Source organism: Schistocerca nitens, chromosome 3 (assembly GCF_023898315.1).
Source record: "Schistocerca nitens isolate TAMUIC-IGC-003100 chromosome 3, iqSchNite1.1, whole genome shotgun sequence".
Lineage (NCBI taxonomy): Eukaryota > Metazoa > Arthropoda > Insecta > Orthoptera > Acrididae > Schistocerca > Schistocerca nitens.
The window spans coordinates 201860619-201883624 of NC_064616.1; the positions used below are offsets into that span (position 1 = coordinate 201860619).

At 40.3% G+C, this 23006-nt stretch overlaps 1 protein-coding gene across 31 annotated transcripts in view; it reads right to left on the bottom strand.

Moving 5' to 3' along the window:
• Positions 1-13236, bottom strand: part of LOC126248145 (myosin heavy chain, muscle) — a 48340-nt gene extending 35104 nt beyond the window's left edge. For 9 of the 31 annotated variants that reach the window (XM_049948860.1, XM_049948863.1, XM_049948856.1 and 6 more), the window contains exons 1-13: positions 12973-13236; positions 11372-11515; positions 9479-9635; positions 8227-8254; positions 7427-7532; positions 7245-7337; positions 7091-7154; positions 6894-6992; positions 5072-5175; positions 2710-2847; positions 2228-2347; positions 1744-1893; positions 473-643 (exon numbers count right to left, since the gene is read on the bottom strand). In XM_049948860.1, the coding sequence (XP_049804817.1) occupies positions 473-643; positions 1744-1893; positions 2228-2347; positions 2710-2847; positions 5072-5175; positions 6894-6992; positions 7091-7154; positions 7245-7337; positions 7427-7532; positions 8227-8254; positions 9479-9635; positions 11372-11515; positions 12973-13182 (1584 nt within the window). In that variant the 5' untranslated portion in view covers positions 13183-13236. Of the gene's footprint in view, positions 1-472; positions 644-1743; positions 1894-2227; positions 2348-2709; positions 2848-3741; positions 3846-5071; positions 5176-5583; positions 5688-6893; positions 6993-7090; positions 7155-7244; positions 7338-7426; positions 7533-8226; positions 8255-9478; positions 9636-11371; positions 11516-11604; positions 11749-12972 lie in introns of all 31 variants that reach the window. The other 22 variants (XM_049948873.1, XM_049948877.1, XM_049948867.1 and 19 more) reach the window with 7 other exon arrangements.
• Positions 13237-23006: the final 9770 nt, after the last annotated feature.

The following is a 23006-nucleotide window of genomic DNA, read 5'->3' on the forward strand; positions in this document are numbered from 1 at the left end:
TTACAGCAGGTGCAATAAGCAGAAATGTTAGGGCTGCATGCTTCACAGCAGTGTTAGAGCCAGTCCTTTGTTACTGACACGTGTGAGTGGGTTTGAGCCTCGTTTGCTACGCGTTTACTACATACCTTTCTGCTTTCAGAGCAGAGCTGGGATTATCTTGCGGCTAACATTGCAAGCCTTAGACCAAATAGCTGTAACATCCCGGCTTTTGACAGTCCACTAACTGTACTTTTTTGCTAGCACAGCAAACACCTACACTCGAATTCAGCGAGGTAGGAATTCGTAACATTCGACAAAAGAATGCGAGTCAATGATCTACTACCACGTATTCTGACTACTATTGTAGTTATGTGAGTGAGTCAGATAAAGCTTTTTTTTTTCTTTTTTTTTGGAGTGACAAAAGCCGAGTTGTCTTGTTTAGCGTAATTCGTCTGAGGCAAAGTTTAGTTCAGCAATCTGCAGCTAGTTCTACCTTCTCTATAAGCTCTATGCAAGCTAGCAAGTCCATGCCAAAGTCAATGAACGCCCAGTTGATTCCTTCAGCCTTGTACTCTTCCTGCTCCAGCACAAACATGTGGTGGTTGAAAAACTGTTGCAGTTTCTCGTTGGTGAAGTTTATACACAGTTGCTCGAAGCCGTTGTACTATAAAACATGCGTCATGTTAAAACACATTCACTACGAACTATGTATATGTAGTCGTTAGTAGTTTAACTCTAATAGTGAATAGAAGCTGAATTATATACAGATGAGTTTAATTCTAATAGTGAATAGAAGCCGAATTATATACAGCTGATTACTAATTGTAGAAATGCTTACGGTTAGAGCTTTATACATTCTGTATTTTGATTTTGGTTTGAAGTGCACTTTTCACTGAACGTTAAATTGATAACATTGACTAAAGAATACTAAGTATGAGTGACATTATGCACAAAAAAGTAAGAACTATGTACAGCGGTCTACTTATTATTTAATAGGCAACTGTTAGATATAAGTACTTATTACACATTAACTTTAAATTTGCTTAGCTTCCAAAGTAGCTAATGACTCAACGTTAAAATAATAACATTGAATACTACTACAACAACAGAAGGATTTGTTTATGCAAATGATTAAAACGAGTTTGTTCATTTCTCTTGTGACAAGTGTTAAAGCTTTAAGCAGAAGCTGACTGCTCATACGTGGCACATAAAATAATTAATTTCAGCTATCCAAGTACAGCGTATAATTTCTCTCTAAATGCAGAAGCATATAAGGAAACAATGAAGAACAAACAATGTACAAGAGACACAAAATAAATCTTTAAAAATGGCTCCAGGAACGTAATGGTGAATCTGCTAGAACATATATGACATACTGAACAAAGAAACTGCACCAAGAGCACCTGCAATTAAACTTGTTTTGTGAGAAGTAATGAATTGAGTTAACAAAATGTTCATATGAATCAATAATAACAGTATACTACGCCTCCTCCCACTTTAAAAATTATGTAATACATAACGTTAAAATCTATGTGTAGCTAGGAGTGGGCGCTTTATTCATGAAGGAAATGGTTTTCTGGCAATATAAATTTATTAATATATTAAGAACTTTTTGTGTACGTAATTGATATAAAAATGAAGAAATAAAATCAGTATAAAGGTCAAGTGACTATTTGTAATGACTATAATCAAGATTCACAATGTGAAATAGCGCCCAGTGTTCCAGAAATGAGTGAATGTATAAAAATGCATATTTAAACTTACGTCGAAAATCTCGAAACCGGCAATATCCAGTACACCAATGAAGTGCTGCCTCTTCTGCTTAGTGTCCAGTGTCTCGTTACACTTCTTCACAAGCCACTTGAACAGCCTGTCGAACATGGCCTTGGACATGGCACCTACGGAGTAGGCGACCTGTAACACAGACGGGCTCTCTAGACATGGTACACAAAATATCGCGGACGTAACACAGATGAACTTTACTTCTCCATTCGCCGTTCCCTTTAACCTTGGCAATAAATTACCGGGGCTGAACAAGAATGCAAGATACAAGTAAAAGAACTATAGTGTCGTTGTAGGGAACTGCATATAGAAATACATTTTAAAATATCTACTAAAGAAGTGTGCTCTTAAAGAAATTGCAGACTTCGAAAAATGTTAAACTGATTTTTTTTTTGTTTCTAAGACGATTCAAGCTGTGTTACTATAGCTGAATGTACGAAAAATGTAGGTGTTGATTAAAGCTCACCTGGTCCTTGTTCCTACCCTGGGTGACGAACTCGTTTCCGACCTTGATCCTTGGTTTCAGCAAGTTCTTGTACAAGTCCTCAGCGCTGGTCATCAGTAACTTGGCGACGCGCTCACCTTCCTGCATCAAGAAAACATTGCTTAGTGGTCAGTGAAGGTCGCTGGCAGACTGCAGTAGAAAAGTGGACACTGAAATCTTAATATGCGATTGTTGTTGGCTTTTGTAGGCAGAAAATCTCATAAATACCGCTTCTGTCAAATGTTCTCTAATTAGTTTCAAACAAACTTTTTAACATTAAAGAGCAGATTACAGCTAAAATTAAGTTCATTTTGAAAAGTAACTTGTCAGTTTATGGACGATAAACTAAGCCAATGAAGGCAGGTTTTTTTTTTTTTTACCGTGGCAAATAATGAGAATTATATGACCCGAAAATTGCTGCGAGAAGGAAACAAGATGTTGTAGGCAGGAAGTGAGGTACTTACAACTGTGCCGTCGGCCTCAGCCTGCTCTTCTCGGCCGCGCTGCTTGAATTTCATGCCACCCATGTGCATGACGGCAGCTGTGATCTTGTACACGTCGTTCTTCTCCTCTTGGGTGAAACCCAGCACATCGAAGGCTTCCTACAACCCGCACAAGCACACTTAGACTGCGAGCGATTTACGGTGCCCCTGCCAGGATCCCTTTGTCGAGATCGTCACAGGGAGCACAGTCAAAACCATTTGGCCGATATGTGATTTAGTAAAAATTTTCCAACTGAGACAGCTTTAAATCACAATGAGACTGTATGTACAGACATTAATTTGGAAAAAAATTACGTTTATCTTTCTTACAAAGAGTCGATACGAAGAAACATTTCTATCGTTTTAACAAAATCCAGTAAACAAAAGATATATAATTATCTAAAAACACCAGTTTTTGATGAAGCATAATGACAGATATGCCATTAGCAACATGACACCATCAGTTCGTGCAGTTAGCTTGTACTTACCAAGTAACAAACAGATGTTGCGTTTTCGTGTCTCAAGTCGTGTTACATCCAGTGTTCAATGCTTCATAGTGTTATTTGGATGTCAATTGTCTACAACATTGCTACTTCAAGATGTTAGAGGTATCTTTTCTACGAGTGGCGTGGAATTTAATACAATTTTCAAATAGTGAAAGGGTCGCAAATGTAGTCTTTTAAACAGTTCTTTGGTACGGGAGTGTGTCGACACACAACCCGATGTACGAGATGCTCACAGTCCAGCTCGGAGAAGAGCCGCTGAAGCTGCAGGAACGGGTGTGTCAGTGTTTCCTCGCAGCTAGTATTGGGCATAAGATTAGTATACGAGGTGAAGGGCGTTAAAGTCGGCGGCATGGTTCGTGCACTCGAGGGGTGCAATTGCCAATGGTAGGGTACACATGTAGGGTAATGTTCCACCGAAACATAGAATAATGTGCAGCGAGACACTCGAACCACCGAGTCCGCCACTTGGAGGACAGGGCGAATACATCGGGTAACGTGGGCAACTTACGTCGGTCAACTGCATTTCCTCTCCATCATCGACGTTGGGGATGGTAATCTTACCCTGGGAGACGTTGTAGTAGTCATAGATGTTGTCGCTCAATAAGCAAATGTCTGTGAGAAGAACATTCTGGCGTTTAGCGTCAACGTGTTACACTCTGCCTCTCTCCACTGCGCGCTAGAGAGCCCTTTCAATTTTACGGCGTCTCCAAAATAACTGCGAACATTCCTCATTTGTTGCTCGTAAGTGCGTACATCGCACTTGTAAACAATCTTTAATTTCAGCATAGTTACTTTAGGTCCGTGTCAGCTTTTCAGAGCAGAAGAATATCGTCACAATCATTTTGTGCGCATAGTGGAGAGAGTATACACAGTTAAAAGAGAATAAGGGATGAGATGAATTAAAACAGCAATTTATAATGTATATGTACAAGAGAAACAATTAAACTCGAGTTACTAAGTCGAGTAGACCCTAAAAAGAACGTTTCGGCATTGACACGAGTGGCAAAAATGGAGGCTTTGCCATACTGCAAGCTGCTTCCTCGTGAAAATGAGAGAAATAAAAGCGAGTTAGTTGTGTAAGCTTAGCAAACAATTACCCTACTGAGAGACGCCGTAGAGCAGCTGAGATACGATTCCCTTGGAATCTCGTTGGTATGTTTTGTATATTTTTTCTTAGCGAGATCTGTAAGTACAGTAATTTCGTGTCTGGTCCATCTAAGAACGTTTCTCTTCTCAGAGTCAGCCGTCAACCGTCAAGCGTAATTCCGTCAGTTGTTAGAGTTAGTCACAAAACAACCACACATGCGTCAGGTTTAATGTCCATAACATCTATATGAGTTAATAGCGAGGCGTTATTTATTCCCGAGAACCGGGTAAGAGCTTTGGGTTATGACAACAGCGAAATCCAGTATGCGGCAAGCCGATGTTCCGAACAGTACGTGACGAATTCCTACTAGCATTTGTTCATTGCACCAAACTGTTCGTAAAATTATTGAGTAAGCACCAAGATGAAATTCAACCACTTTTACTCAGAAGAAATAAGCTACGTTATAATTGTGATTCACTAAGCGTAAGTTCACATACATTTTGGTATGTAAATTCTAAAATGAAATTCCAAGGGCGTGTTAGCAATTAAGTATTCATTTCCCTTCAAATCTTTCAGAATTATTTCAATGGATGTGGCTCTTGCTAAAGTTTTAAAAAATTTAGGCCACGATATTGTTTCAAATTTCAATTTTAAAATCTGCGGGTCTTCACTTAATGGAATTGCTCACGTACTGCTCAGTAACAGAGAAGCGCTGTTTCTAGACAGACTTAACTTCTGCGATCAGACTTACATCGGTAATCTGCATTTCCTCTCCATCATCTACACCGGGAATAGAGGTCTTTCCTTGCGAGACGAAGTGATAGTCATTGACGTCGTTGGAAAGGAGACAGATTTCTGTAGGGAGGTCACAGATCGTTCAGTTCAAAATACGACTGTGAAAATGTTATGGTCACACACACCAACAGTCCTGTTCGTTGTGCTGTCCAAGAGCACAGCGAACATGTTGGCTAGTGTTATCAGTAAAACAAATGTTATATAAAATATAGGTTTGAGAAAATTGTGGTATTATGATAAGTCTTAGATTGGTAGAGTAGAAATGTGGTCTCAGACACCAGTTAATACGGGACTGATTAGAGGGATATAAGACGGCAGGGTGCCCAAAGGGGTGACTGTGTCTTTCGTGACACGCTTGTATTGGGAAGGGTATTCACGGGCCTTGGCTCAGCAAGCTTTGTGATAAATTCGCCCTCAGTAGGGGAGGATGTGCCCTTGCAGCATGCCCCGGTCTGCAGGGCAACTTACATCCGTCAATTGAAGTTCCTCTCCATCATCCACACCAGGAATAGTTGTCTTGCCTTGGGACACGTAGTAATAGTCTTGGACATTGTCGGTGAGGAGACACATTTCTGTTGAGTTGGGAGAGAATGCATTATCATAAGGTACACAAAAGAAACACATAGTCTTGTTCCTCCGTTGCAGCTATTGTTTCTACCTGATACTATATGCGCCTTCTAGAGAATCGAATCTACTGTCAACTGCTGAATGAAGTCGCACTTAAAACAAAAAATAACCACTATGACAATCATTCTCTTAAAGTTCTCGATTTAAAAAAAAGGCAATTTCTGTAAATAGTGCACTTCTTAATGAGGGCAATTAAGAAGTGATATTACTTTCATTTTATTATTATAGTGAAAGACAGTTCAAACACTCACAATTTTTTAACCTTGATTATTACGCGATTGTAATTCCCTCACCCAGCGACATGGAAAAAACAGGTTATATTCAATAAAAATGTTTGTAATCAAGAATAATTTAATAGTGAAGAGACGGAGACCGAATGAGAGCAAGATATTTCAACGTTCAGTTTTAATTACACTTAGCTCTATTAGAGTTCAATTCAGTACAGTATCACTTAAATGTTTTTGAAGTATATGGCTTGATGGCTTAATGACACTTAGCTCTTAATAAAATTATAAACAGCCGACCAGTTGCAATGGATAAAGAAATCTTTACCTAGGTTTCAACAAATTTAAATTTGTCTTCTTCAGAAGGTGGCAATTTTACATTAGTATGGACTGATGTATCATCGCCGTTTTTACAAATGTCTGCATAGATCCATTTGTCCAAATTAAAGTATAGCCCTAAAAATAGGGTTTGTCATGTAAATATAAATTAGTTCATGGATGTTGCAGAGCTCACAAGCGACTAACTATATTTACATGACAAACCCTATTTTTAGGGCTATATTTTAATTTGGACAAATGGATCTATGCAGACATTTGTAAAAACGGCGATGATACATCAGTCCATACTAATGTAAAATTGCCACCTTCTGAAGAAGACAAATTTAAATTTGTTGAAACCTAGGTAAAGATTTCTTTATCCATTGCAACTGGTCGGCTGTTTATAATTTTATTACGTAGAACCGTTGCTGTTGTGCAGCTATGTTTAAAATACACTTAGCTCTATTAGAGTTCAATTCAGTACAGTATCACTTATTATGTTTTTGAAGTATATGGCTTGAATACGTTTTTACTGTTAAAGTATACCATTTTAAATAGCAAATGTTGTAATATATCTAACTGAGGAGTTTAACGGAAACTCGTACGTACCCTTCAGGCCAGGGACAGCGCCGGACATCATCTGGTAGAAGATGTGGTATGAACGCTCCAAGGGCTGCTGTGAGATGACACGGGCCTTCTCCAGCAGATCTGCGGAAGTTAGTGATTAGTTATTATCCGTTGCTATAATTAGGTAAATCCGAGACCCGTCTCTAAACCTCTCGGCAAATGCCTAAGGCGTAACTTACATGTTTCAATATCAGCTCCAGCCAGCTTTCCAGAAGGACCGAAGTGAATTCTGATGAATTTACCCTGTTCGAGAGATAGAGACAGAGTTATCAGTCAGCTGTTTTTCGTAAAAATAGAAAATATTCGTTAAGAGCTAAAATGGAATAAACTTACGAATCGCGAGGAGTTGTCATTTCGCACGGTCTTGGCGTTACCGAACGCCTCAAGTACCGGGTTAGTTTGCACGACCTGGTCTTCCAGTGTGCCCTGCAAACAGACAACAACAGGTTGACGTTTTAGCGGCCGTACGACTCAGAAGAAGCGAGAACGTAGTTCAAAGGATGGTCCTGCTTTACCTTCTTCGAAGACTGCTGTTCATCTTTCTTCGAGCTGGCACCGACGGTGGCGAAGTACGAAATTACTTTCTTCGTGTTTTCAGTTTTTCCTGCTCCAGACTCTCCTCTGTGGATGACAAGAAGAAAAAAAAAATATGTTACATTCTTCGGCAGGGAAAATACGTACACAGCATTTTTTCATTGTGTTTGATCTTAAGGAATTAAAAACACATCCGTTGACTGACTGAATATGAGTCTGGGTGTTATTCAAAACTGCACACAAAATAGAAACTTTGGAGGATTTTATATACAACAAGACAATAACAAAATAGGTGCCCATTCAATGGTAACGTGAGATTCTTGGGACTTAGCTACACTTTTCTGCATGTTTGGTTGCTGCTGCGGGAAACATTATCAGAGGCTATGGGGACAATTGGCACAGTTCTTGCACGTTTACTGCTGCGAAAACATGTTTCATTTAAACTTTTCACTGGAGAGTTAGCGAGAACTGCAGTGAAGCGAAGAAAAGAAACATACTTTCCGAGCAGTATACATAGAAGAAATTGAACCTTTATCTCCACAGGCTCTGAAGGTCTGTCATGTAACAGAAAACTAAACTTTCGATGAAAAGTGTGTCTAAGACCGTAGCAGAAGTCCCAGAATCCAGCCGTGAAAACTCACATTGTTAATTAATTCATTGCAAACAATCAGTTCATTACATAGAACTACAATTCATTTGAAAGTTACTGCTTTACGGTATGTTTGTTTCTTGACAAAGCTTATAAAATGTTGTTGTGTAGGAAATAATGAAAGATACTTACGTGATCAACATAGACTGGTTTTCACGGTCTGTAAAATAGAACGAAAAAAGAAGGAAATTAGAACATATTTACAGACTTTTACTCAGCTTTACATCTAGTATTTCCTACTGTACTTTGGGTTTGTTATACGAGTAGACTATTAAAATGCTTAACGGAATCAGCAGATATCTCGAGAAAAAACAACGAACGTAAAATTAGAGAGATTCGAGTCCACTCGGAAGCTTAGCAACAAATGTTCCTCCCTGGAACAACTAAAGGGAGAAGTGACACATATACAAAATACACTCCACCACACAACGTTAGATGTAGCAGTGACAGTGGCACATTCACAATTATTACAATGTTTTGAGAAACGAGTTACCTATTTCAGAAAGTATGGCATGACATGTGGCTAGGTACTCTGCAGATTGCTGTTCTACTTATTCCTTACAGTGTGAGGAACACACAGCGTACTAGTAACTACAAACTTTGTTTTTTACTGTTGTTGCCATGAAATTACTAGCATAGAGAGAGTATCATTTGTCGGAAGCAGTTTCAGCCTTTCAAGATTATGCAAGTCTGGCGCACGACAAAATGGTTCAAATGGCTCTGAGCACTATGGGACTTAACATCTATGGTCATCAGTCCCATAGAACTTAGAACTACTTAAACCTAACTAACCTAAGGACATCACACAACGCCCAGTCATGGCGCACGACAGCTTGGTGAGAAATAGCAGGATTGATTCTGCATTCAGGGAGTATAGGATGCTAAATGTATGTTGCACTACTCTTGTTTTGTGTGAAAGAGCGTAGAGTCTCCAGTATGGGACGCTATGACACCAGAAATTAAGTTTTGTTTCGTGTGCTACGTGAGCGACGCTTTTGCTTAATGAAAATGCATTGTGTTTTAGCTAAGACATACGACGCTATACTGGCGTGATACATATTAACAATTGTTCAGCATGCCAGTAAACACCCACGTCGACAAATTAACGCAAAAGCGATGTTCTAAGCTTATTACAATGGTCAAAACTTATGTTTTGATTGCTTATAAGTTTAAGTTAATACCTTCACTGGAAACTCATCTCTTTTTCACAAATGGAACTGATGTATGTTCTGCAGATTAATATACAGAATTTAGTTCTTACGACTATGTAGCGAGTGTGTACTATCTTCATATGCGAGAGAAATACTTTGAATTTGGAAACTAGTTGGCGTGCTGCTAAGTATATAGACTGAAGCTATGGTGAATAGAGCAATTGTATACTTACTGGTCAACATGTTGACGTAGGCGCCGTCAGAAATGGCAAAGATGTGGGGTGGCACTTCATTACGCCTCTTGCCTCGGTAAAGCTTGGCGCAGCGGTTGGTGTAGACAGGGAAGCGCTTGTAGGGGTTGATAGCCACACAGAAGAGGCCGGAGTAGGTCTGCACATGGAAAGTACAAACTCAGCCCCTCAGTTGCTTTCAGACACACGTATGTACACATATCCTACTCTGTTTTAGTTAACTCTTAGTGTTCTATGCTGCGTAACGAGGCAACATGTAAGATAATATGGGAGGTAGTGTGTCCCCAGAGTACGGGCAACATATTGTACTACATTTGATTGAATATCCTATTGTTTTGTTTTGGGCTAAAAAGTTTTGACAATACGAGAAGTATTTTTTCTACAAAATATGAGAAGATTAATATTTAACGAGTTCAGGCAACTCGAATGTTTTGATGTGTCACAGTCAATATTACACCCTCCTTAACAAATTACTGTTAGTTTTCTATGGCATAATAGAAAGCGAATACAAAATATTTAAAGAACGTAGTGTGCAATATTTTGTGGAAATGACGTGATAACCCAAATACCAACACGTCATCTTGTTTTAGAAATTTACCTTCCACATCACATGCTTCATATAAAGTATACAGTAATAAAAGGAAGAAGAAGGAACTTTCTATATTGGTAGTAAAAAATGTAGGTATAAAAGAAGTTTAAAAAAAGTTTGTTGAAAAGGGTGATGAGTTATGTATGCTATGGTTTCAAAAAATCCTCATGAACCTGAAACTTTTCTAAAACGAATTTTGTTCAACCGGTGGGAGCTTCACTACAACCTCCAAGAACACAATAGTTTTTTACTGATCAAAATATCCATTAATGCTTAGTGGTAACTTATATGTTCATAGTACTGTGAAAATTAAACATAATTTGTAGAAAGAAGTCTCACAACAAACATGTAACAAAACCAAACAAAACACAAAAAGTCTAAACTCTAAATTGAAACTCATATTGTCAGAAGGTGCAGACACGAACATCATAACGTGCATTAACATAAATAGCCAGTGCCGTCCAAACAGTCTGGTATTTGAGGCGCTGAATATAGACACATTTAACAACAGAAGGACTAGAAGCGCAACTGCCACACTGAAACCCGACTGGTTCCGCAAGGTGACAGGGACGCTTCATATGGCACAAAAGACATTAATACACGGGAACTAAAATTGAAGTAACTGTCCCGTGTCTTTACAGGCGCTGCTTCACAAAGGTATGGAGACATACTCATAAAAACCGAGTATTCTTCTTTAATAGAAAGGGATAAACATTCAAACATTTAAAGTCTCCGCTTACACACACGAGAACAAAAACAAGTGTTCTAGCAGTAGAACACGAAAGTGTTGTTATTAGAAAGGATTTATGTGAAAGGAACAACAACAGAGCCACGTTTCCAGTGTCTTACTGTTGGCTGCAAACAAACAAACATTATCGGTTCTTCCAGAGCACTCATCCAACCCTTCACCGATACACACGGAAGAACCGTGTCTTACAGTATACTGCATCGGTTGTAGCAAGACTTCAATAGTACTATTGCTATCAGCGAAGGTTGGTTGAAAGCTCGGAAGATATTCATCGAGAGTAAATCTTATACGCGGAACAGTCGACGGTCGATGTGCGCTGCTCCGGCCACCAAATTCACACCACAGTTGCGTTCTGCTTCCCAGCTATGATGGGGTTAGCCAAAACGCAATTCCGGGAAACGGCTAGGATTTGTCGTGGGGCAAGACAAACGTACAGGTAGTTTGGGAAATCGGAAGAGCGTGCGTCTGTGCACGGAGATCTCTTCGTTGCATGCTCCATGTGCAGGATAGGGTTAAACAGCAGAGGTTACCGACTTACGTAAATGAGCTTATGGTAGTATCGTTGCTTCAGGTTATGCAAGACTGAAGCGTCATTAAGATATGTCAAGTTGGACATATCCTCGCATTTCTCATACTTAGGGGGGTTTACTTGAGAAACCTGTTCCTTCTTGAAGTTCTTCTCCTGTTGGCGAGAGAGAAAGACAAAAACACAAGATGAGTTACAAGAAAAAGAAAGCGAAAAGCGCCCCCCGATGGGGAGGCGCCACTTACATAAATGAGCTTGCAGTAGTACCGCTGCCGGAGGTTGTGCAAAACAGCGGCTTCGTTCAAATACGTCAGGTCAGCCATGTCCTCCACCTTCTCGAACTTTGGCGGATTCACCTGAGATAGCTGATCCTTCTTGAGGACTTTCTCCTAACGCAAAATAGTTTTCTCATGGGATAACATTCATGACAAATTCTAATGCGGCCTGAAGCATGACAGAACTGCAAACTGTACCTGCGTTACGCTTCATAACAACAACAGTGAAGAGACATGTTTTGTCCGGTACTGTCTTAAATTTGAAACCACGTATGTTACACAGATGCATCACTTCATAAAGCTGAAAACTATTCGTGAAATTTTTGAAGTAAAATCTAGCTAGTATATTCCTTCGAGTCATTGGTGCACAAAGATGGGAATCAAAAGCCTTCATACATCTGATGTTTATTGTACGATACGGCACGAACAGTATATATTTTGAACGAGTTTTACCGTCAGTTTGGATTCTAAAATATATGTATTTTACAAAAATAATTCATTTACGAAATCTTCTCGGGGTATCAGCCGAGGGCAGTATCGTCTTGTAGCAACGTTTCAACGAGTTTCATACTCGTCATCGTCACTTTAAAATAACGAATATAAAACTCGCTGAAATTATGCTACAAGATGTCACTGCTCTCGGCTGATATCCCGAGAATATTTCGTCAGTGAATTAGTTTTGTCTCAAACAATACACAACGTGTAGAAAAGTATTTATTTACAAGCATGTTTCAAAGATTTTCAGCAAAAGTAAGTCAGTTCTGTCTTGCTGCAGTGCATTACCAAGCCGGAGCAAAGAAGAAAACAATTTGCAGGACAAAATAATTTATTTATAACTTTAAATAATGACGCATTATTCCGCAAATGTAATTTAGCGTACGTATGAACGTGCGTTAGGAAAAGCTTCGCATCGAGGCATAACGTGTTGCCTGCATTCAGGGCACAGTGAACGACCACATTGTGAGAAGGCCGTTCACTGCAACTAGACGGGATAGTCGTCGAATGAAGCTGTTTGACTGCATATCACGAGACCATTCACGGTGACGTGATATGCGAACAGTCCCTCATTGTCACTCAACGATGCGCCAGTTTCAATGGTCACTAGCTGTGCCACGAATGCAAGCAATACATGTTGCCTGTATATGAAGCTTGCTCTGAATGAAACGTAAGCTCCAGTAAATTACGTTAAAAGGTGACTTCTTCTGTTTTATGTAGAAACAAATAGTCAAAGAAATATATATGGAAACTGAAATGGCCGGTGCCATGTCTGAGAATAAATCTGAATTGATTTCAGTGAGTTATACAATACTTTTTAGGAGATAGCAGCGTTGTACGTACCTCGCCACCAGGCAGCGTGACCGTTACCAGGTCGCCCTTAGTTGCCTTGATCTCTCCCAGCACGTAACCCTCCTTCTCGTCGGGTACCCAACATGCCTTCTTCGCATCGTAAGGTTTGGTTTGGTCGATGCGCTTCTGTTCCAGAGAGACGAACAGGTAGGGGGTGGGGTCGGGGTCCTCCCCCTCCGTCTTCTTTGGCATACCAGGCATTTTGAGAGAGCGGCGGACCGGCTAACAGACACGTGGAACAGCCCTGGAGCCTTCCTGCAACACCACAATAAACACTCACAGTCACTGCAATTTGGTCGACTCCAGAATAAATCTGAAAGCATCAACTTTGTCTCATTGCACTTTGTTAGCGAACATAAGGGAGTCCTTGAAAGAAACTCTCTTTCCTATCTCAGCAGTGTAAATCAATCTGGTAGTGCAACAATAGAATCTTAGAAGTTAGCGGAGCTAACAGTAGCCTTGCCCGTCTGTGAATAAGCATCAACTTTGTCTCATTGCACTTTATTAGCGAACATGAGGGAATCCTTGAAAGAAACTCTCTTTCCTATCTTAGCAGTGTAAATCCTTCTGGTAGTGCAACAATAGAATCTTAGAAGTTAGCGGAGCTAACAGCAGCCTCGCAGTATTTCACACTAACGTAGCACTATTGACTTGCTTCCTACGCAGAATGTCTTCAGAAACCTGTTAGTACAGACAAATGAAACTGATGTTAGGTTGGTTTTTTTAATATGCATCATTCTGTCTCCTTTATTCTGCTCTGAGCTAGCCAGTGTGGAATATCCGCTAGGTTTTCGAGATGTCGCGTGGAGAGTCTATGGTCTAGCACTGAGACTGCTTATGGAATGGATGTAAGTCGTGAAGTACCTACACAACTCACACGTTACGGTTCCCATCAGGGAATATTTTATTTCCTTAACATCAAATTGAAGATCTCCTTATTAAGGTGAAATGCCTCCACGAGGTCGCAAACTCGAGATAAGTATCCCGTAGAAGGTTCTTTATAAAATGCTCTCGTAGTTTTTGGGAACACTTGTGAGTTATATCAGGCGGGCAACGCAGGACAACGTTTAATAGTTGGCAGGCGTGGGCCCTTTCAAGTAACAAGTGGTCTAGAGTGCTGCCAAAATGCTCTCTTTCACATGTCGAAGGAAGTTTTCATAGCGATGAAGAACAGACAACAGCATATGCTCATCACTCAGGCTTCTCTTCCTCATTATTCCCATCACAATGACGCATACGGGATGACAGCTGTAGGAACATTAAATCCCGTACCACGCAATGAAATGCGTTCAAACAGCCTCCAAACAATGGAGAGCAGTACTCTAGACCAACGCGAAAACCAATTATTTCGGACCGAGGCGGGCAAACAGAGAGAGGAAGTTAACAGTACAAAAGTTTCAAAATAATAACTTTCATGATTGTGTCATTCTTCGACCTCAGTGCTTTGCATACGCAAAGAGCAACGGCAGGGACCAGATTTTTCGGTGAAAGGTTGCCGTCTCACATCCTGGACCGACCCTCTACGAGGATCCCGATTTTAGTTTTGTGGCAACTATGATCTAATTGGTATAAAGCTTGAACAATTACCCAAATGGGTTAAGACAGTTGATCAAGAGCGCCAGAGCAAATAGAGGATAATCCACGAGGTTTCTTCCGTGCATTGTGCATCTATAACACATGACCGAACCGGGCGATACGTCTATAAAAATAAGTAAAACTGGAAATAAGAGTTAAATAGTGGCGCAACTGCGATAAATTGCTCCAGTGATTCTCGCGCTTAGCGTAGCTTCAAAGTGTGGACTAATGATACAAGAAACGCTGTTTTAGTCGTAATGCTTCCATGATAATAACGGGTCTACGTAGCTGATGGATGGGGGCAAGGAGCGAAGCGGAATCGCCAGTGGGACAGAGACACGATTAGCAAAACATGACATAGGCAGACGAATGAGACATGTATTATTTACTAGAAATTTTGAGTCTCGATAGCTATAAAACCCAGTAGCAACTAGATAACCGGTTTCGGTTGACCAGCAACTATCTTCTGATCTTACCAAGACAGGCCACTTAAATTTACTGAACTAAAACTACGTTATCTCTTTTAGCAGAACAGAATCGTATTTGTCACACTGTCAACATATCTCCGTGCTAATTCAATGAAGGCACGTCGACAGTGTGACAGATACGCTTCCGTTCGAATAAACAAGATAACGTAGTTACATCAGTTCTTATGTACTCCGCCTTCACATGATTTGAAGACGGTCGGTCAACCGAAGCCGGTTATCTAGCTACTATTGGATCATACTGCGATCGAGGCTATTAAAATTTATAATAGAGACAACGATGTTTGCAAAATGGGGGCAGTGACAGTACCTATCAGCAGCAAGCAGCAGTCGTACTGACTGAGCCGCGGTCGTCAGTCGCTTTAAATTGAGGGCACGTTTTCCCCTTCTCCCGTGCGCCAAATATCGGGTAGCGCAGAGGAATGCGCGGCAGTGACACTGAATTTCCCGGAAAAATGTAGGCGTGTTGGCGTGAGGCGGTGTGGGCGTGCGGTGTGCGGCCAGTATAAATAGCGGCGCCTGCGGTGTTGGCTTTCGGCCGCCTTGTTGGGCTGACGTGGGTATGCGCACTTTTGTTTGCGCTATTTCTGGGCGCGGCCGGGCGCGCACTGCGCAGGTGCCAGTTGCGCCGTCGCGGCCCCAATGTATTTATCCCTTCACACCTCACCTCTTCGCCCGTCACACCAATTGACTTGCCAATCTTTATATATAGATGTATTACGTTACGCGACGCGTTTCTAGACGAGAGGTCCTCAGTCCATTTCGGGCGCCGCGCCTATAGTCGCTTTCCGTCGAGAGTTTTTTGTTTTCGTGGCGGCGATATCTGCGACGCAGAGGGCGCGCAGGTCGAACCTTTCGAGCGCACTCGATACCTCAGTCGACCCTGAGGAACGCCAGTTCCATCGTTTTCCACAGGCAACAGTTATTTCCATTTTTATGTTGCACGCAAAACTCTAGCAAGGCACACTGACGTTAATGCGAATTTAACACCCCGTGTTGTATTTATTTTGCTTAAATTACAAACTGAATTATCTCTGGATCAAACAAAAAAATCTTAGAGCTCTTCGCCATATTCAGTTTTCAAAGAAATTTCTAAGTGAGATTTACCAGAGCTACCACGCAGCAGTTTACTTATCCACAATGAATAGATATATATGCAACACACAATTTCGTCTCTACTACAGAGTAGCTGTGATTATTCCCATAACTGATAACATTTGCCTACCTGTTGTGATACGTGGCGTACTAATTATTCAGCGTTCGTGACTCTGTGTTGCATAGCACTGACGAAGTATTCGAAAACTGTCCGTAGCAATGAATCGATTCGCGCCAACGATGAGACATCGTTTACAACCGCACAAATGCCACGGTTAGTAGCCGTTCCTAGTATAAGTAAAAGTCTTGTACTTGTAAGAGGACATTAATATAGCTAGAAAATCACTGCAAATCCGCCCAGCAGTGCCAAATATAATTCCTCGCAGTCAGTCAACATATTACATCTTCAGATATTCCTCGACAGGATGAAACCAGAAACTAATTAGCAGTTAAATATTTTCGCTTATATAAACAAGCTGTATTTTTCTTTCCTATGTACACGTCTTAGTTTAACATTACAGCCACCAGAAAACTGGTAACTACCATTCTCAATTTCAAAATTATTCTACATCAGCGAGTGAATGGGTAACAACGGTTTGTCCGTTGATCTTGACATGATATCTGCAGATTAATTTGTGAAAAAGAACCGCAGTGTACTTTCGTGGTTTCTGTACCCTCGTATGTGCATAAAGTTTGACCTTATTCCCGAAATGTTTCCCCGTTTCGAAAACGATAAGAATCGCAGTTGTGCGCTTCACCATGACCAAAGTCATAGTACAATACTACCTTCTGGTTTTCTGGAATATGGAACGGCTAATTGCTCATATGCTCGTGGCTGGGAGAAAAATGACATCCCATGTATCTTATTGTCATTTGCTGCTAGAAGGCGATTAAAATCCTTTTGGTGACCTATCGGAACTATATTGAACAGTGAAGTTAACCATTGTGGTTCTGAAGACCGAATAAAATTCTAGGTGAGAAACGAAACGAGTGACAATGGAAGCGGAAGATAAAACGTCTTTCGATCAACGAAGTATACTAAAGTCGAATGCTACATCATGTCACCTCTCGCTTTAGGCCAACATATTGATCTCTGAAAGCACTGAGGTGAACACTAACAACTTAATAAGCTTCGGAGTTACTACGTATTTCACAATAAAACTGAATCATGTCTACGTAATTAAAACGTTACACAAATAGGCAATCTGCACACCGAAACATTTTTGTATTATTTGTCTCTCCTAATTTGCCAATGAAGAAATGTTTTTGATAAATTATAATTATTACTCACGTATTACATGCTTTCATTAACTGGGATCGATTCTATATAACTCCAAAACTCGGTTTCATTCACTAAGATACTAATGATGAAATGACATAGGTTGCTTCTCAATTACTCTAACATGCCCACAAGTGGTATTTATTGCATGAGATGCAAAAACTTGAAGAAACTATTACTAAGGGCGCTAATGTCGCTGCTATGAACGATATCTCATTCATACTCGACTGTGAGGAAACCAACTCAGTCTTCGTATTTAACCAGATTCTCGAATGTCAGACTAACATTCCTGTATAAACAAAAAAGAGCTTGACGTTGGGTGAAAAATCTGCCTAAGTGTATTGTTTTACCTGAATATGTCTCCCATTACTTAAGAAACTAACAACATCATTGTACCAACTATCTCAGCTTCGTGTGTAGCTGCATTATAAATAACGTGAGCGGAACGGAGAAACAAGTTTATTGGAGAAAAATGTGTCTGCCCTTGTCGCAACACTGGGAAGAAACATAGTATCGAGGCGCTGGATTATCTCGAGTTTAAAAACCAAAACTGCAAGGTGCTAAAAATGACGTCCAAACCTTCAAGATCTCTGTTAGTTCATCTCATCAACATTAATACTAAGACTTCAAACATCAAGTTCGCATGATTTGTAATGGTTGATGAATCTCATTCACTTCATTAAAAAACACCGCGATGACACGCAAATTGATCTCCTTACTTTCTGTGTGTGTGTGTGTGTGTGTGACTGTGTGTGTGTGTGTGTGTGTGTGTGTCACAGTGATAGTAGTAGACAAAATTAAAAACCTATGCAAATGTTTATAACACACAAATAACACATCAAACAGCACTGTCACTTTGCACTGTTGCCTTGTATTTACACATAATGTTAAAAACGTTTTAATGCATGCGACATATAAACAGTGGGTCAGTTAGCCATTTCATTAAGGAGGAATGTCAGCGACAATTTTTTGGCAAAAGAAACTGCAATGACATACACATTACAATAACCTGTCATCTTCACACGGTATCTTATTTCATTAAAATTTTTTGTGGGTTAGGTTTGTTAATAATATAACAATATTTTCAACATTGTTAAGGATTTCGCCCAGCTTCCATGTCAAATTACTGGAGTGAAGACACTTTGTAATCCAAGCTGGCGAGATCTTTTTAATCAGTGCCTGTCTAATGAAGACACTTATGTAAAAGTTGTTATAGATGAAGTGAAAGTTGCAGAATTATTAGTTACACGATGATAATGAAGCAGACTCTACGTATAGCGAGAGCTAGGAAGTGTGATGTTGCGTGGGGCACACAGCACTCGGATCACGTTGGTAGCACTGGGGTCCGAGTAGAACACTGAATATCCTCCGATGCTTCCCTCCGCAGAGCACACAGACAGACACACACACACCAAACAGCAATCACCTGGCAGCACTTGTTACACTTACGTTCGAAAGCTGTTCTGTCGGCAGGGCCTAGTATGCGAGCGCCTATAAAGCTCTGCAACGTGATCCCGGGATAGAACGAGCGCGCTGATTGGCTGGCGGCGCCGTCCAATGGCAGGCGTTCTTTTAGGTGGGGGTAAGGGTCTGCCTTTTTTGGCGCAATGGTATAGCCGAGCGCATGTTGGGGGCCCCAGGGACTCCTTCCCAACTGAAAATACCGCCGAGAGAACGAGTTAGTCATACCGAAAGGCATTGTGGCGGAACTGATTGCCCACATCGCTATTGTCTTACTGCGATACCAGCCGGCAGTGAGGCGCCCGGCGTCTCGCTAGCAAGGTTGGAGTTTACACTGTTCTGAGACCAACTTGCTGTCGGGGTTGGAACCAGTCAAAGTTGAGACCAACCCCGTCTCTGCCTCCTCGCACTGTAGAATCAATTTCATAAAATAATATTAATCAAAAAATTCTTACCAGAATTTTCTTGTTTTGTTGTGTGGTAGTGACTAACTGTCATTAAAAATGTTCCACAGTTTAAGTTCTGTTGCATTTAGCCTACATGTAACTCTGGATGAAAAATGAAGACTCTTATATGATTTGCGTTACTGCTCCATGAATGAATATTGCCCTATGTAAGTGAAAATTTTCTTTAATTGAAGCTGCTAGTCGAAACTACAGTTGCATATCAGTTTCTTGACTTAACGTGGAGCAACTTTAAGGCGGCGTCGTTGTTGTTGGAGCGTGAGAGAAGCGGCGCGTAAATCGTATGATGGTGCGTGCGTCAGCCAACAGGTGGCACTGGCTACCTCCTGTGGCGCACCCAAAACTCATTCCCAGGTCGCGACAATGTCTCACATATTGACGTACGATATTGGTATTTTACGACTCCGGTTCATAGCAGTCTCAGAGAAGCACATCTAATGTCTAAATACATCGTAAAAGTTCATGTTAGAATATATAGATATGTACAAGCTGATTTCTTTTGCGGAGAGTAGTACGCCTCCTACAGCTGTAGGCCTACATAATCGTATGTCAGTTTGGCGAGATGGACATTTTTTTTAACTGGCAGAAAACTGTGTGGTAATGGAAGTGCTGCAAGAACTTACTCGGTCCGAAAGAAGTGTACTGTAGTTCCCAAAATAGGGAAAAACCATTCATAACAGTGCGTTTAAAAAAGTGATTTGATGGCTTCTTAAATTAGTTGATCGTGCATTGTAATGAATTGTAAAGATTCGAATCTGTAAATTATCGTCTGTTAAATTTGGAAATAGTGAAATGTGAGGCCTTTGATCTCTCAATACAACCAGCAAGCTTGTATATACATTTTAGCTAAAAGCAGGATAACATTGCAAATTTTGTAATTGTATTATGTACCATACTGATTTTTTGGGAATTGTGGATGGAAGATCAATGCAACTCGCTTCTGGCATTGTCATAACACTGCAACATACAACCCTTCTCACAGACGCTGGCACATGGACTTTCTACAAAGCATCCTTTCTAGCAGCGATTTAGTTGACAGAAATCTCAAATAAACCATACATTAACTTTTTCCCTGTTAGTGTTCACTTTTCGAGTTTAATGGCCGTATGCAACTAATATTTCTTCGTAAATTAAAATATGTAAACAGATGACTAAGAAAAATGAACCAAAAAATTAATTTTTTGCGAACGAGACAAAAAAGTAGTAAAGAAGGCGGTGTTTTCCACTTGAGCTTTATATTTTTTAGCTACACAACTAGTCGACAGGGTTTGACAGACGGTTGTTGCACTTAAGGCGGGAAAAAGCTCTTTCACACCTTGACTACACCAACTATCTGTGAAACTGCCCCGAATAGTATCACACCAAGTCGGTTCGCTGCCATTTTCATGCTCTGGGAAAATACATGATAGCAGCAACTAATTGTGTAACTGAGTCCGATGTTGCCTTCATTCAACAGATTTATGGCTATGGAAACAAACATATATCCAATAAACTTCCTGGCAGATTAAAACTGTGTGCCCGACCGAGACTCGAACTCGGGACCTTTGCCTTTCGCGGGCAACTCATTCTGGATATATCCAATACTTTATTGGAGCTATAAGCAACTTCTTAAATACTCAGAAGTATTAACCTATCATTATAAAGAATGAGATTCTAGAGTTTACGGTATCTACGAAATTCTAAATCTGAACGGCCCCTTGGAGATTGTACATCGATAGTCCAGAATACGAAACCAGTGAGTTAACAACTTCGACACCTAGTTCTGTGACGTTATTCAGAACTATCCCAGATAACAGCAGTATAGAAGATTTAAAGATCCGAAATTTTTGGTGACAAAACCGATTCTTCTTCAAAAAATTGTCTGATGTTTCGCTTTGATCTTTGATAAAGGGAAACAGATTATGCTCTGTGCTGTCAGTGAATTGACCGTTGGTGACGTATAGCTAATATCTGGGTGTTAGGAAATAGGCTGCCTTGCATTACTTAGCTGTAAGCACTGGTTCCTATTTAAGACACATTCACTCCTGTTGTTATGTTTAGTCCTAACATCTCCCAACGGCTCATTTCTTACAAACGCGAAGCTTCGAATTTTTCCTAAGCTAGTGACAGGTTCTGGTTGCCACGTTATATCTTCCTTGGCTATTTTTTTTTACAAAAATGCCTTTTGAAATTGATTTGAGAATCGTTGAAGGTAACGAAACGTGGAAATGGCAGTTCGGAAATAAATTGTATGTCAAGCGCACTTCCTTCGTGGCTTATAGCAGACTATGACATAGTAGCTTACTGTGAAGTTTTCACGAATCACTTGTAGAATCCCACTACACGTATACGGCAATGTTGCACGTCTGAACGTCGATAGAACACAAAAGAACGAATTTTCTACTTATGGTACGTTCCTAGTGCTACTGTATGTACATCATATGGTACTAGGAGACAGAACGAGGAATGTAATGGATAAAGGGTTATTAAGGTTTTTAGATAGTTAAAGTTTTAATAAAAAACATTGATCGTACACTTGTACTCTAGAGTAGCGTCTAAGCTCAAAAGGTTGAATGGGTACACAGTATTCCCTCTAGACCAGCAGTAGATGAAAGTGTGTCAATTTTTCACGTTTGATCCTCACTATAATTCGCTGAATTTGCAACGTCAAGGTTATAGATCTTCCCCAAGTCATGAAAAACTCGCGATGCCTTCACATTATTGTACACAAATATTTTAAACATCTGAAAAATTCCAGTTTTTAAACCGAAAGTGAAAATGAGCCCTTTCGCAGCACTTAATATGATTTTCATCTTTGGTAGTGCTCTTGGTACGTGAAAAGTTGAAAGGCGCACAATGGACTGGAAGCCATTTTGAAGACACTGGTATTCTCAAAGACAATTTCAGAACTTCCTCAAAGTCGTGTGCACCGAGAAAAAATCTTGTGTGTTCCCAGTTGATCGTAGCATTTTTGAACCTGAAATACCGGAAGCGACACTCCTTGAAACTCTAGTGAAATAAAGCTGAACACTGTTCAGTTAACAGACTAGCGAAGGAGACTAGAAATAGGTTCGAAAAAATTTAAAGCATGGAAGTTTATAAGGTGATATGTTTTCACACTTCTCTTGTTGCCAACAAGAAAGCATTTCCAGTGAAAGAATGTTAAGGAAGGACTCGAAGGTGAATAAAACACGTTGTAATTATAGAAGTAACGAAGTCACCTTAACGACTGCTTGCGTATCTTAATGGAGAGAACGGGTAAGTATCGAACGCGATGTTGAAAAGCGCTTGGAATAAACAGAGTTCGCATGTTGTTGCTTTGTATCCATTACAGTCATTCAGTTCGAAATCAGGCTCTCGCGGTACCTAATCTTCGCCTAAAACCCAGCAGAGATACATGAGGAAGAAGGAAGATAGATCGATGAAAGAAGACACGGACAGAACAAAGACGTCAGTTTCCATTATCGCAACTTTGATGTGTGCTCAGACTTACGGACATTGATTCGGAGGTGTGTGAGCCATTGACAAATTATTTGTAGCGTCATATTGGCAAATATAGCCCATTAATAATAGAAGAATATGGGATTAACTTGCAAGTGTCACCTGACGAAAAAAGTGATGTGGACGAAGAAAGATGCTAAATGAAGTAGAACGATCTTTGCGAGAACAATGGATGCCACACTTCGC